A 13,919-nucleotide genomic window follows, 5' to 3' on the forward strand; every position below is an offset into this window, starting at 1 on the left:
TATCATCCAACTCTCCAAAATTTGTGTTTAATTTTGTAAAGTTGTTAAAGTTTTCTAATTTGTTAAACATTGAAAGTTTTATCATAAGATTTTTAAAAAATAAAGGTGGACTGGCCCGCTGATCCATGAACCCACACTTATACAGAGCAGACCAGACTTTCCAACTCGCGGTAAGAATGTAAAACGAACTGGCCTGACATGCATTTTATGGACCAAGTGCGAACTGAACCTAAATGGATCCAAATGACGTACATTGACACCCTATCTAAAATCTTAATTTAAGTGATATCCATATATAATTTGATATATATTATATTACATTAAATTAATTATCATATAGATAATCACCCATCATTTCAGTTAAATGCAAGCTATACAAAATCCCATTACATAAAGCTACATAGTTATATTAATTAAACTTCTCCATATATATATATATATATATATATATATATATATATATATATATATATATATAATATTATCACATATATATGGTGACAAAAAAATTTTAATATTGCATGATTTAAATGGTGTAAAAAAATATTACAAGTGAAGTATACTTTAAAATGCATCTCTTACAACTTTACTATATCTTTGTGTTCACAATCACATCCCTCTTATGAACCTTTTATAAATTTTTTTCTCAATGATTCTTCTACGGAACTATGGATCCAATCACATTCTTGTGAATGAAGATTTAATGTAAATTTCTTATCTCTTATTAAATCAATCAAATTATATCTTAAAAGAATCTATTGCTTACTTATTTTTAATGTAATAAATAGAGTTTTTTTAACAGCATTTAAAATTTGTGTTAAAGATTAGCATAGAGTTCTAAGATTAAACTCTAATTTGGATTAAAAAGAACTCTAAGAAAAGTCCATTTTCAAGGGTGGAAGCAACCCTTTGGAGCTGGTTCTTAGTCTAACAAAATGATGGAGCAACAAAGGTAATAATGGGTTGGGATGAATAAAGCAATTGAAAATGAATTATACAATGTCACCATTAACAACCCTCTTTCTCCAACTGTACCATATTATTCAACCCCAACTACCACCATGTCTCTGATTATAAGTTTCTGACGGAAACTCCAATTATTTTTCATTTTCGTGTCCTCTGTGCCTCCTCCACTTTCTTTCCCATTCATTTAGTCTTCAATATTAAATACTCATCTCGTGAACCCATGCCCCACCTTACCTCATCCTCGAAAAAACATTTATCTCATCGATACTGTGTCTGTAATGGAATTTACCCTTACCATTCACTCCTCTTCATTTTCAACCTTAGATCAAATAATTACTAAGTGAAATTAATATATTTTAAATTAATTTTAATTATAGTTTTTTTATTAAGACTTGTCTACATATAGCTGACGTTCTTAGTCAAACACTCGCTGCCCAAAAAAACAATGGTAGAAACAAGCTACAACAGAGTCATTACCACCGAGTCATGCATTGAATGTTTAAATCAAAGGGTTATGAATTTTCTTCTTGTTTGTTGAAAATATCTATGATGTAAGATACACGTAAAAGGAAGATAAAATATAAGGAATTTTCTTAAGAAAAATACCAGGCTTGAGAGTAGAGTGACGTTTCAAACACCTTATTCTTCACATGGAAAATTCTACTGAATTCAATACTTTTTCTTCATCGTTGGTAAGCGATCTTAAACTAATTTTTGAAAGAAAAACATATATTTGTAGTGCAAATAGTTGAAAGGAATAAAATAAAATAGTGATTTTTGGCATTGAAAATAAAAGTAAAAAGAATGTGATAAAGTTTTTTTACGCAGTGGAGGAAAGGCGGTTGGGTGATGAGGGTGATGATTATGGAACTGAAGAATAAGGATGAGTGTGATGACAATCCTGCACCACTGAAAGGGGTCAATTACTTTAATTTGGAGAATAATATCCATGTTTGAAATAATATGTACCTCCTAACATTGTCTTGAGGATCTTCATAAAATTAATCCAAAAGAAAAAGCCTCGTACCTTTTCACGATCCAATTGCTTCTGAGACCACGTATGGATAGAGAGTCGAGGTACAGAGCATCTCATCTCTGTGTGATCCACCTTCCTTCTAACTTTATGCCAAGAAAAAGTGTATCAATCACAAAAAGGATAGAACATTCACCGCTAACATGGTCTAGTCTAGATTCTTCTTGGAACAGATTTAGTGGACTGTGCTAACTTAACTTCACAATTCAGAATCGCGCATGCTGCACGTTTCAGCTATTCCCACATAATATCCAGCTAGACGCAACTCACTCTGAACACCCCCTTCTTTCACTGGGGAACAGATTCAATTTACGAAAACACACGTTAAACAAAATCTCACCACCCACAAAAACACACAAATATTGTACTTGTTCACACTATGCTTCAACGTAACAGTTTTTTTAATTCAATACTCACAAATCACTAGGCTGGTCCAACCGCTAGACTTTTGGAGATAAAAGAATCAAGTCATGTAGTAAGAAGTTGGTACATTGTTTGTGAATTTGTGGTAAAAAGTAATAACGCAATTACATCATCGATTAGGAGAATAAGTAGAAAAGAAATGGGAGGGGTGGCACTGAACAAATATGATATCAGAAATGGTTCCTGTCTCTTTTGTTGAGCATTCTCTGTTCTTACATAATTTAACTCATTACATATGTGTTGAGGCTAACTGCTCCACAACACTTGTGGATCTCTTAGATACAAGATATTGCTATAATTTCTTATGACTTTAAATTTCAATGAAAGAATCTGTAAAGACTTACAACAAAAATTGGGAACTTAGTAAACACAGGAGTTTTACCACTATAAAACAGAAATGGACATTGGTACTGAAACATCACCGGCAAAGCTGGTATCCCTGGCTGCAGTTGAATTGCCAGCAAACGCGTAGCCTACACCTAATCCGCCGTAAGGTAAAGATGCATGCTCACATCTTTGAAACACTCTCGCAAGTGAAGCTGCTTTTCTTCTTGCACGTTTTGTCCCGGTAAAAAGAAGGGTTTGAAGTAACCCAGCCAAAGCTGGCGCCTTCACAACTCTTTCTGTTGCAGCTGAACCTCCACTCCGGCATAACTCGAGCAATGCTGCAACGGCGTTCTCTTTACCTCTCGGCGTTCCACATCGCATCATTCCGATCAAACCGGCAACTGCTGCTTCCTCATTTACCACTGCTTTGGCCCCAATAGGCTGCCGGACGATCAACACCAGAGCACCGGCTGCTTCTTCTGCAACTCCTTCATTCCCCAAAGCACCTACAAGTGCTGTCACTGCCCCGGCTTCGATCATTCTAGCACAATTCTCAGGGTGTGTGGAAAGATTGAACAGAGCTGTCACAGCATCCTTCTTTCCTCTTGGAGTCCCCTCTTGCAACAGCCCTGCCAGGGCCTCAACTGCTCCCATCTCATCTGCAATTATTTTCTTATAGTCATGGACGGCCGATAGGCTGAACAACGTTGCAGCAGCATTTTCCCTTGCCTCTGTGGTGTGTCCAAATCTCAACACATCAACAATTGATCCTAGACACCCTTCCTCGTCCATGATCCTACTTTTGTTCTTGTCAAAAATGGACAAATTGAGCAGTGCAGTCACGGAATTTTCCTGAGCGACAGCATTGGGAGATGAAAGTAAATTCCTAAGATAGGGAATCGCCCCTGCTTCTGCAATGAAGGCGCGGTTTTCCTTTCCCGTTTTTGCAAGCAACCTAATCTCCCGAGCAGCCACAGTCTTCCCAGCCTGAGACCCACCAGCAAGCTGTTGAATAAGAAGCTTCGCTGTGGCTCGGTTGGCTTCAAGGGCGGCTTTGGTGGGACAAGCTGTTGTAAAACCTTCACCCATCGCATCCATCACCTCCGATGGATCGAGAGGAACTCCATGTGCGGTGCACCACTGCACAATCAAATTCCTCAGAGCACGGTTCGGAACAAGGCGAGTGTGTGCAAGCATTTGACCTGTTTTGGGGCAAGTAGTGTGCCCTTCTTCCATCCACCTTGAAATGGAACTCCTGTCATATGTTTGACCAGTGGAAATAATTACAGGATCTCTCATCAAATCCAACGAAATTGGACAGGAGAAGTCCTTAGGAACAGTATAAAACGTTTCTGCAATTTCCCGAGTAATCAACCTCTTCTTAGGCTTCTTCCGACTCCCGTTCTCTAGACCAAGTTCATCCTCCTCAAAGCCAAAAAGCAAAAACCTGCAATACCTAGTCATAGCCACCAACCCATTAAGCACAGAAATAGTAGGCTCAATGTCACCCTCGTGATTAACAATCTGCTCCTCCAAGGCCTCAATTTCAGTCCTACAACTATCTGCATCCGCAATCTGCAACTTGTCAACATAGAAAGATCTCAATTCAGCAGAATCCGGAATCCTTCCATTCTCAAACTCCTCAAGAAAGGAAAAAAAACGAATCCTGAGAGCATCGTCCTTCATATCTATAAAAAGCTTAGCTCTCCTCGACTGGTTCTGCAAGAGCTGAACCTGTTCCCTAATATCCTTACTCAACAACACATCCTTAACGGGGAAAACATCCAAAAGGGTCGAAATCTCCTGGTTCAAATCGTGGAAGTGACCAGAGATGGAATGGTTCTGAAGCAAGAGCCACAACTTACTCGATTGGGCGCAGTAATCGAGGAGAATCTTGGAGCGGTAGAGCAAGAGGTAAAGCTCCTTGAGACAAAGCACCGCCGTGGGTGGAAGACACGAAGAACCTGAATCGGAATCACGCAAATACTCCAAAAGCAACTGGAAAGCCTCGACTCTTCGGATCAGAGACCGCGAGTTTTTGCGCTGGAAGAAGATGCAACGGTTCGAAAAACACGACACAATCTCGCGGGCAACAGAGAGAAGGGTCTGAACCAAAGCGACGTCACTTAAGTCAACTGGGGCAAGAAACGCGTCCAACGTCGGCGACCTCCTCCGCCTGAGCGACGAGAAAATTGCTCCTGAAGCCATTGAAGAAGTTCTAGGGTTTCCACGTTAAAACACAGTCGAGGAATTCAATACGTTGCTGTCTTCGATACCCTGATGGCAATTTTAAGAACCCAGAAAGCGCTTAAGGTGAAATATAAGAACTTGCGGAAGTTTCAGATCTGGGGAGGGGGAGAGAATAAATTTTCCGGGAAAAGAAACTCTAGCTTGGCAAAGAGAGAAAGAAAGAAAGAAAGAGTATGAAGAAGTTGTTGTTTTGGGTGGGGTTTTGAATGTTGAAAGGGTTAAGAAATAAGAAGATGCAATGGGGATGGAGAAATAAAAAATGGAGGAAATCCGCGTATGAGTTAGAGAAGAAAAGAAAGAAGGAGTGAATTTGCTAAGACTTTGTTTGTGTGTTCGTTTTTCCTTAATTCTTTTCTTATTTTTCAATCCCGTAGGAGTTTCGATGCAGCCTGCGTGACAAGGACTTTCCTAAGTTTGACGGATTGATCATGCAGATTCTAGTCCATTCGTTTTTTTTTTATTTTTCGTATTTTTATTTTGGATTTGCTTTGCTTTGCAGCGAGACAGGGAAAGAGTAAAGGAAAGGGTTAAAGATAGGTAGATAGATAGATGGGTTCGGCTTGTCAACCCAAAAAAGAAGGGTTCCACTTTTGTACGAAATTACGATTCTGGTCATCTTGGCATGGTCTGAGAAAGACAGTGCTGTTCTTTTCATACAGGGCTTAAACGGTAATTGACGAAGATGTTTTGAGTCTTTGTGTGTTGTTTTGGCTTTGACTTTGTGGGTGGAACAGTGCGTCTGATTCCAGGTACTGCCTTTGATGCCCTTCGTCCGTTTTTGCTTTCTTCGGCCATGATTTCAAATTTGCCTAAAGTCCACACTGTTTGCACTTCCTTGATATCTGTGCATCATGTCTCTTTTTCCCCTCACAATACAAGAAAATAGAAACCATTCGTAGATGCATTTGCTACCGTTTTCAGGTCTTTCATTAGTACTTCCTTTGCTTTAATTCGAAAATGGGTACAGGATCATTTATCATCGTCTAATTTTTTTAGTTTCTTGCACATATATTTCCCGAATCGGTAATGATCCATTCACATTTTCTTTTCTATAACAACATTTACCTGGATGTATAGAAATAGGTATAAATTTCATTATTATTGTGAAAATGTCAACAATGGAATAAAAAATCGACACTTCTAACAATATATAGTAATAATTCTCATTATTAGATTTGTTATTTTCCACTAATGTATTGATTTATCAAAATCGAACTAGGTCGGCCGGTTCAATTGGCTGAACCAAAAACTGACCCAGGATTTGGTCCAAATCTTTTAAAAGATAGAATTTCAACCAAATTGAATTAAAATTAATCAAATCGATTATGATTGGAAAAACTTTGATATAAGTTAAATTTCATTAGGTAAAGTTTTATAAGTTGGTTTGAAGAGATGGGGAAGGAGAGTTGACTTGGGAAAAGCGATGGGAGCAGTGTTAATGCTTAGCTGTAATTTGGAAGCAAACGCGGAGTTAGGGTCTTTTGACTAACCAGAGAAGCACTGTAACGAGGCAGCAGTAGGCACCACACCAAACGCCAAGTTCGCTGCTCACACACATTTTCCAACCACACAAAAAGCCTGACGCCACATAACTGCTTCTTCAAACAAATGCTAGTTTCTTTCTCAAAAGCACTTTTCATAAATTCATATAATTTTTTTTGTTTAAAATGCATTAAAGGAATTACTTTCTAGAAATAATTAAAGATAGTTGCAGCAATGATTAAATTAAAAAAAGTAAGCTAACACGTAACATTATCAAATAATAGACATGAATTTGGTTCACGTAACTTCACTAAATATACAATTTTAATCTTATAAAAATTTAATATCGTATTTACTTATTCAATTTTTCAAACTTAAAAGCTTTTTTTAAACATTAAAATTAATTGTTAAAAAAATATAGATTTTTTATGTTAATAAATAACTAAATTATTATCAGTGATAAAAATATTAACATTTTTGTTGTTAAGATAAGAGAACATAGTAATAAAGAACTAAAATTAGTTAGTTTTAAATATTAAAAAACCAAAATATAATTAATCTTTTGTGATCATAAAGTTGCACATTTACAACCGATAATGAATTCAAGTTAATATAATATTTATTGGATAAAAAATGGTAAAAATAATTTATAACATTTTCACAATTTTTTTAATTACTAATATATGTTATTAATGTTGTAACATCGTGTTATTAGTTACGTTAATAATTAAACATTTAATTTCAAGAAAAGAAGTAAACAAAATATAAACATTTAATCTCATTATTTTATTTTGTCAATTTCTATTAAGATGATCATCTTTCAACATTGTTTATTTTAATGTATAATATATGATGATTATTTTTTACGATCAGAATCACACAAAACAAAACAAGAAAAACTAGTTCTTAAAAAAACTTTTTTACGCATTATATATCCCAATCACTCGAATTTTATTTTTCAAAGATCTGTGTTGAGTTAGACTTTTAGATTTACATTTGTATATTCTCTTCACTAGGATGTTGCTATAACAAAATTATAGAAACTCACTAATAAGATAAATTTTTATAACCTACCAAATCTTTTTTTTCACGTGACAAACTATGTCATAAGAACACTCGTAGACTCTCCCTACATGTTATTTTTCTTATTTGAGTTCAATATCCATACAGTCATAATCATATTCCTCAAAATCTTTAATTCAACATAAAACCTAAACATCACCGTACAATTTTCATCTCTGAAAATAATTATGTACCTAACACATCACATGTTATATCACAATCATAATATCATATAATCTCATTTATATACAATTCATCTCAATTCAATTAGCAATACTATATCTCAATCATCATTTAGTAACATCCAACACAATATATCGATAAAAATATAATCATTTAGTGAAAGACAAACAAATTTTAACATTTATAAACATTTGAAACATGTTTTTTAGAATTCAGAAAATACTCTTTTGCATTTAGCTCATCTAGTAAATCATATGTTGCAATTTGTCCAACCATCACTCTATTTGCCTAGCCAAAGGCATCAATGCAAAAAGAAATTTAGTTGCTCAATGAACAAAATACTTGTCCAATAACTATATCACTAGGAGCTTTTCATAAAAAACCATTCATTCAATGAAAAACAACTCCCATAGTAATCAAAACTCTCAAATTTTCAATCAATAACCGAATCACCCAAAGTTTTTATTTATACAATTTGTTCAATGAATTTTGTTTGCTTAACAACTAAACCTTATCTAGTTCGATGAAGTTCATGCAGCGATGGTTTTAATTTTAGTGTTATGATAAATTATTGGTTGTATGCAAGTAACGGAATGTTATGATATGAGAAGAATTTGTGGTTAAATTATATGTAAATGAATGTTACTAAATTCATTGGAATTAATTTTAAATGAATTAGTGAGTTTTAGGTGGCTTGACAGTTGTTCAATTTTTTGCATTTAAACAAATAATACAATCTTATTATAAAAAATTATAATAAAAATTTATTATGATATTTTAATAAATATAAATATATGATAATTATAATAGTATTAAAACTAAAAATGACACTTTTACTAAATTTTTAATATTAATCTTATATTTAAATATAATAAATAATTTGATTAAGTTTAAACACTTTTAATTGATGAAAACTAAATAACTAATTGATTTTCAATCTTTTACTAGTTGTAATTATTTGTTTTATATTATTCAATTTAGAAAAACCGGCTAGCAAGGATGTTTACTATAATACCCTGCCAAACACATATTTTTGGGAAAAGTCAAAAGCTAAAAAGAAGCCATGTGTCATACGGTCAATCCAGGACTCATTCGAAAGTTGAAGGATCATACCATGCTTACGTAGGATTCCTTTGACCTTCGCCAAACATGTTTTTGATTTTGAGCGAGTGAATCACGCCAACGCTATCCCTTGCCGCTTATTACACGCTCTCGGTTGTTACCGGTCATTAATTTCAACAAAATATTTTTCACAAATATGATTTTTCAACAAAATCACTTTAAATTGTTTTGCCAAACACCCCTTTTAAAAAGCGCTTTTATATTTGTTCCTCTTCTCCCTCCCCTTCCTTTTCAATGCAGATATATTTCCTGTCAAACATTATATCTTAACTTATTTACATGTCCTTTCCTATTCAATATCCAAAAATCACGTGCATTCCATACAAAAAATGTGCCAATTTCTTCACACGGTACACTTTGGGGTTTCTTTCTCTTTTTAATATCCACATATCACATGCATTCTATTGTATAATTTAAGTCAAGTCAACACCACTTACTATAAGCATTAAGCAATCTTCTTGCATATTTAAAATATGTTTCTAAACTTCATAAATAGTTTTGGTTCTAGATTTTAATTTTTTAAATGAATAACTTCAATATATGTTATCAAGCATTTTATGTTAAAAATTTATTTCTCTAGGTACTCATTCCCTTAATATTGTCTCAGGTACTTTAAGAATTACTTAAATTTATTTATGGTTCTAAAATTATCCCAAAAAAAATAGTTTCTTTTTTTTTCAATTGTTTGTTATTTTGTTTCGTATTCTTTAAATTTTAAATATTTTATGGAATTTTTTATTTAAATATTGTCATTAACAAAGATTTCACTTCAAAGAAATTAGAAATTTTCACTTGGATAAAGCCTTTAATTATAAAAATAAAAATCGTCTCAACAAATTAACTTCCATTAAAAATTATCAACTTTATGACATCTCTTAATATAATAAAACCATTATTTGAGTGATGATATTTGTGGCACTAAAAATTGGGTTCTTCATTATAGTTAAAAAATTAAAATGTTTTTACAAGCAAATAAAAATTACACCAATGACATCCTATTAATTAACTAGGAGAGACATGACAATGATGCTACAATTAAATGCGTTAGCTTAGCATTACCAGTTTGTTTCCTTAAGGAACTTAACATGAACATAAGTAGCAGAAAAGTGTGTTGAAATAAAAAAAAAAAAAACCAGAAATATTTTTAGAAACTGAAAAAAGGTTCAAGATATTCTAAAAATAATTTATTCTAATACATTCATCTCCACTTAATTTATTAAAATAAAATATTTTTAAAATAAATATATTATGAGAAAATAAAATTAACTTGAATGCATACCTACAGTAATTAATTGAATAGACAGGAATTGAATGGAAATGTCCTTCTATATGTCAAAATTAAAGAGATGTATCGTAAAAATAAAATAAAAAATAAAAAATCTTTCTTGATACTGATTTAAACCCTGTTTTTATTCTAAACTTTTCTACTTAATTCCAAATTTGGTACGTATAGATAACCTTGTATCACAAATAAAATAAATTTGAACATAATATTTCAATCCCTATCCTACTACTTTCACTCACTTCAACCACAGGAAGATGAGTGCATATCCATGCACCAGGTTTTGCCAAGCGTCAAACGCTGGAAGGTGCAAGTGTCTCTGTTATTTTTTGTTTAATTTTATTTTAAGAAAAAAAAAAAGACATAAACATCAAAAAGCATGCATGCTGTGGCATGGTTTGACGAACTCAGTGCCCTTTGAGCAAAGGCACCAAAGATTCATTCTGTGGCCTAAGAAAATCACCGACCATGGAAATTTTCAAATTCTTAAGATCACACATTTTTCTTTCCTTATGGTGAAGGGAAACAAGGAAAAAGTCCAATTAATATTTAATATCACTGCTCCTAGACTCTACACAACAAACAAATAAATCAATTGCTCACTCCATCTAATTAACGTCGATAAGGAGAACGAATAAACTAGAACATAGAAACCTATTATATTATAGGACCTATAGAAATGTCTAGCTAAACAATCAGTCAGGCGGCTCAAGGATAAATGGTTGAAAACTACTGCTATAGGCGGACAATTCCTCAAATTGTTGATGTGATAATTTCTCCGAAGTGATTTAAGGGAGTTCACGATCGAACGGTTTCGTCATTCATTCTAGTGAAATTTTTTCATCATAACACAATTATGGGAACCTCCGTTAGGACGCATAACTCTCCGGTCGGGCGGCTACACCAAAACTAAATCAGTAAGGTAAAAGTAAATTAAGGCTCAAATTTAAAAAGTAATTGGAGCATGATTAAGAAAACTCTAAACACGGCCCATGTCAAAAACTATAAATAAGAGCCAAGGTAAGTTGGTGGGACCTTTATTTCACATTTATTACAACATTAATTGCACTTACCCAAACATCTGGACAATCGAACAAGTGAAAGCTAAAAGAAATCGAACCGGAGAAAGAATGAGAGAACGGGCTGTGAAAATTTGTACGAGGAGACTTTAAAGACAAGTTGAGTGTTGGATGAATGTTAGAGATAGGTGCTTGGTCCCTATACCCGAAACACCTATAATTATCCTGTTTTCATTAAAGTTAAATAAATAAGAGTGAATTGAATTTATGAAATTAATTTTAAATAAATGTGTAAAATAACAAATAGTTTATCTCATTTGAAACGTGTGTAGCTATAAAACATTAAATGTTGCCTTTTCAAGAACTTAAAAGTATGTTTGCCCTTTTGCTCTTTAAATATTTATTTCAATTATACAAATTAAGGGAAGGTGTTTTATAGATAGAAAATAAACAATATGCATATACTGGGATGATGCTCATTGAATTAATATTTCTCACAAATTGGATTGAAATTATTGATCTCAAACAACGAATTTTAAAAGCTAATTTAGATTAGATTCACACTTTAATGGTTTGTTTGAAACTGTATTTACTGTGCTTTATAAACTACTTAAAAATATTAAAATAATTGACTTAAGTCAATTTAAAAAATGCGAAAAAATTCATTCTAAATTAGTTTGAAATTGGATTGAATCAAATTTATACTAAATTAATGAGTTAGTGTTACAATAAAACCAGGTTGGTTGAATTTGTACTTTTTTCCCAAGTCCAATGGAATCAATTAGAGTTATGACAAAAATCAAATTGATAAAAATCTAGCTTTTTTCCCCACAACATGTCGAATGAATATGCTAAAATATTAGCTTGAAGTTACATAGCTAGTATATTTATCCACTAAAATTGAGTTTTGACATTGAAAACATTGATCTTTAAAAATAATATGAATTCGGCGGCTATATCGTAGTAGATCAAACGGTAGAGGACTACTGGGCCAAAAGCCCAGAACCGAAACATAATGGAATGAGGTAAGTTACGAGTTATAGATTAATATTTAAGTATTTGATATTAATATTTAGAATTTGAAGACATTTTAATCAGAATTATATGCGAAAAAAAATATGCTTCTGAAAATAAATCTTTAGGAAGTGTTAAGTAGGTCAAATTCATACATTAAGAAAATTCCAGTTTTAGTCTGACAGTGTCTAATTCATCTCTAAAATTGGCCAGGCTAGTAAATAAGAGCTGCCAAAATTCCTCTTTAACTTTTTGTTACAGTAATTACTTGGACCTTTATTGTCTTTTATTAAATTTTTAATGTTGAGCTAAACTTACATGTTAGAAGTAACAAAAAAGTGAAATTTGAAGGATATTTGCCAAGAGTTATAAATATAATAAAGTTTAAACATCAGCGAAATATTAGCGCATAGTTTCTTTTATTAATTTGTTAGTGCATAATTTTGTTAATACTGTAAATTATAATGTAATTATATTAACAATTATGAATTGATATGTATGATAAGATTATTAGTTTTGAAAATATTTACTTTAAAAATCTTATTTATGATTTTTAATTGGCTAATAGTATAATTTTTTTATTGACAAAAACATCCTGAATAATTAAAAAAATATATCAATGTTACATGTGATTATTATTATACTAATAAAAAATATTATTATAAAATATTTCAATGAAAGAGAAAAGGTAAATTATGTGAGTCCAGTCCGGGCTTAATTAGGAAGGGTTGGATTGGACCAACGTGAGTTGTGAAACTTAATGGACCTACTGTGGTGTATGAAAAAGATGGGCCTAGTGATGTGCGGTACTGTAATTAAGTTAATAAATGCTCGGTTTTAGTAATAAATTAATAATGTTGTTAATTTCGTGTGATATATAATTCAAAAATTTCAACTGTAAATAATTTCATTCATGGGATTAGGTCAACCCGTAACATTTTATTATCCGGAGTAGCACGTTGTTGTCATATTAAATTTAGAACTTTATTTTATTTGCATTTTATTAAATAGATTATAAATTAAAGAGGTAAAATTTAAATATAATCGAAGAAGAATAGTCATTCTACAGTATATTTAAATTTTTTCAACAAATTATCATCACATCATTAACATTGAGACTATTTTTACAATGATTTGAGATGTCCTATATTCTCATCTTTCTTTTTCTTTGATCCAAGATAACTTCTTTTTTCAACTGATATGTGAGTTAAGTGTCTTTAAAGAAACTCCAACATTTTTTTTCTTTAATTTTGTACTAAAAAAGTATCCTTCAATTCTTACATGCATATAATAAGCTTTAGTTTTTTTTTTTTAATATCCAATTTTGTCTTTTAATCTCTTTGATTTTTTATTGTGAAAATTGACAAAATTAGCAATAACTTGAATAAACTATAGAAAGATACTTTAAGGGTGTATATATATATATATATATATATATATATATATATATATATATATATATATATATATAAAAGTACAATTTCTTTATCAAGTTTGAGTAAGAGTATTTTGGATAATTTTTTTATATAAAAATAAAATAAAATTTGTATAACTTACGCATGAACTAAAACTAATTTTTTTAGAGGAATTAAGTAATAAACTAATTTTAATTTGTAAAAGAAACTCGTTTTATTTTATTTTTAAGTTTTATTTCCTAAAGTATTCATAAGAAATTAAAAAATGCTAATCGTGACTTACTTTTTTTGAAAAGCAGTGAATTTGAAAAAGAATTGGATGATGCACTAGCAAAAGGAGA

General features: G+C 31.9%; 1 protein-coding gene across 1 annotated transcript; it reads right to left on the reverse strand.

The window, feature by feature from the left end:
• Positions 1-2,587: 2,587 nt before the first annotated feature.
• LOC114188053 (U-box domain-containing protein 17-like) lies at positions 2,588-5,404 on the reverse strand. Its single transcript, XM_028076548.2, has one exon. It carries the CDS (start codon positions 4,955-4,957, stop codon positions 2,807-2,809), a length of 2,151 nt encoding a protein of 716 aa, XP_027932349.1. The 5' UTR covers positions 4,958-5,404; the 3' UTR covers positions 2,588-2,806.
• Positions 5,405-13,919: the final 8,515 nt, after the last annotated feature.

Source organism: Vigna unguiculata, chromosome 6 (genome assembly GCF_037176805.1).
Source record: "Vigna unguiculata cultivar grain cowpea cultivar isolate G323 ecotype 2 chromosome 6, ASM3717680v1, whole genome shotgun sequence".
Lineage (NCBI taxonomy): Eukaryota > Viridiplantae > Streptophyta > Magnoliopsida > Fabales > Fabaceae > Vigna > Vigna unguiculata.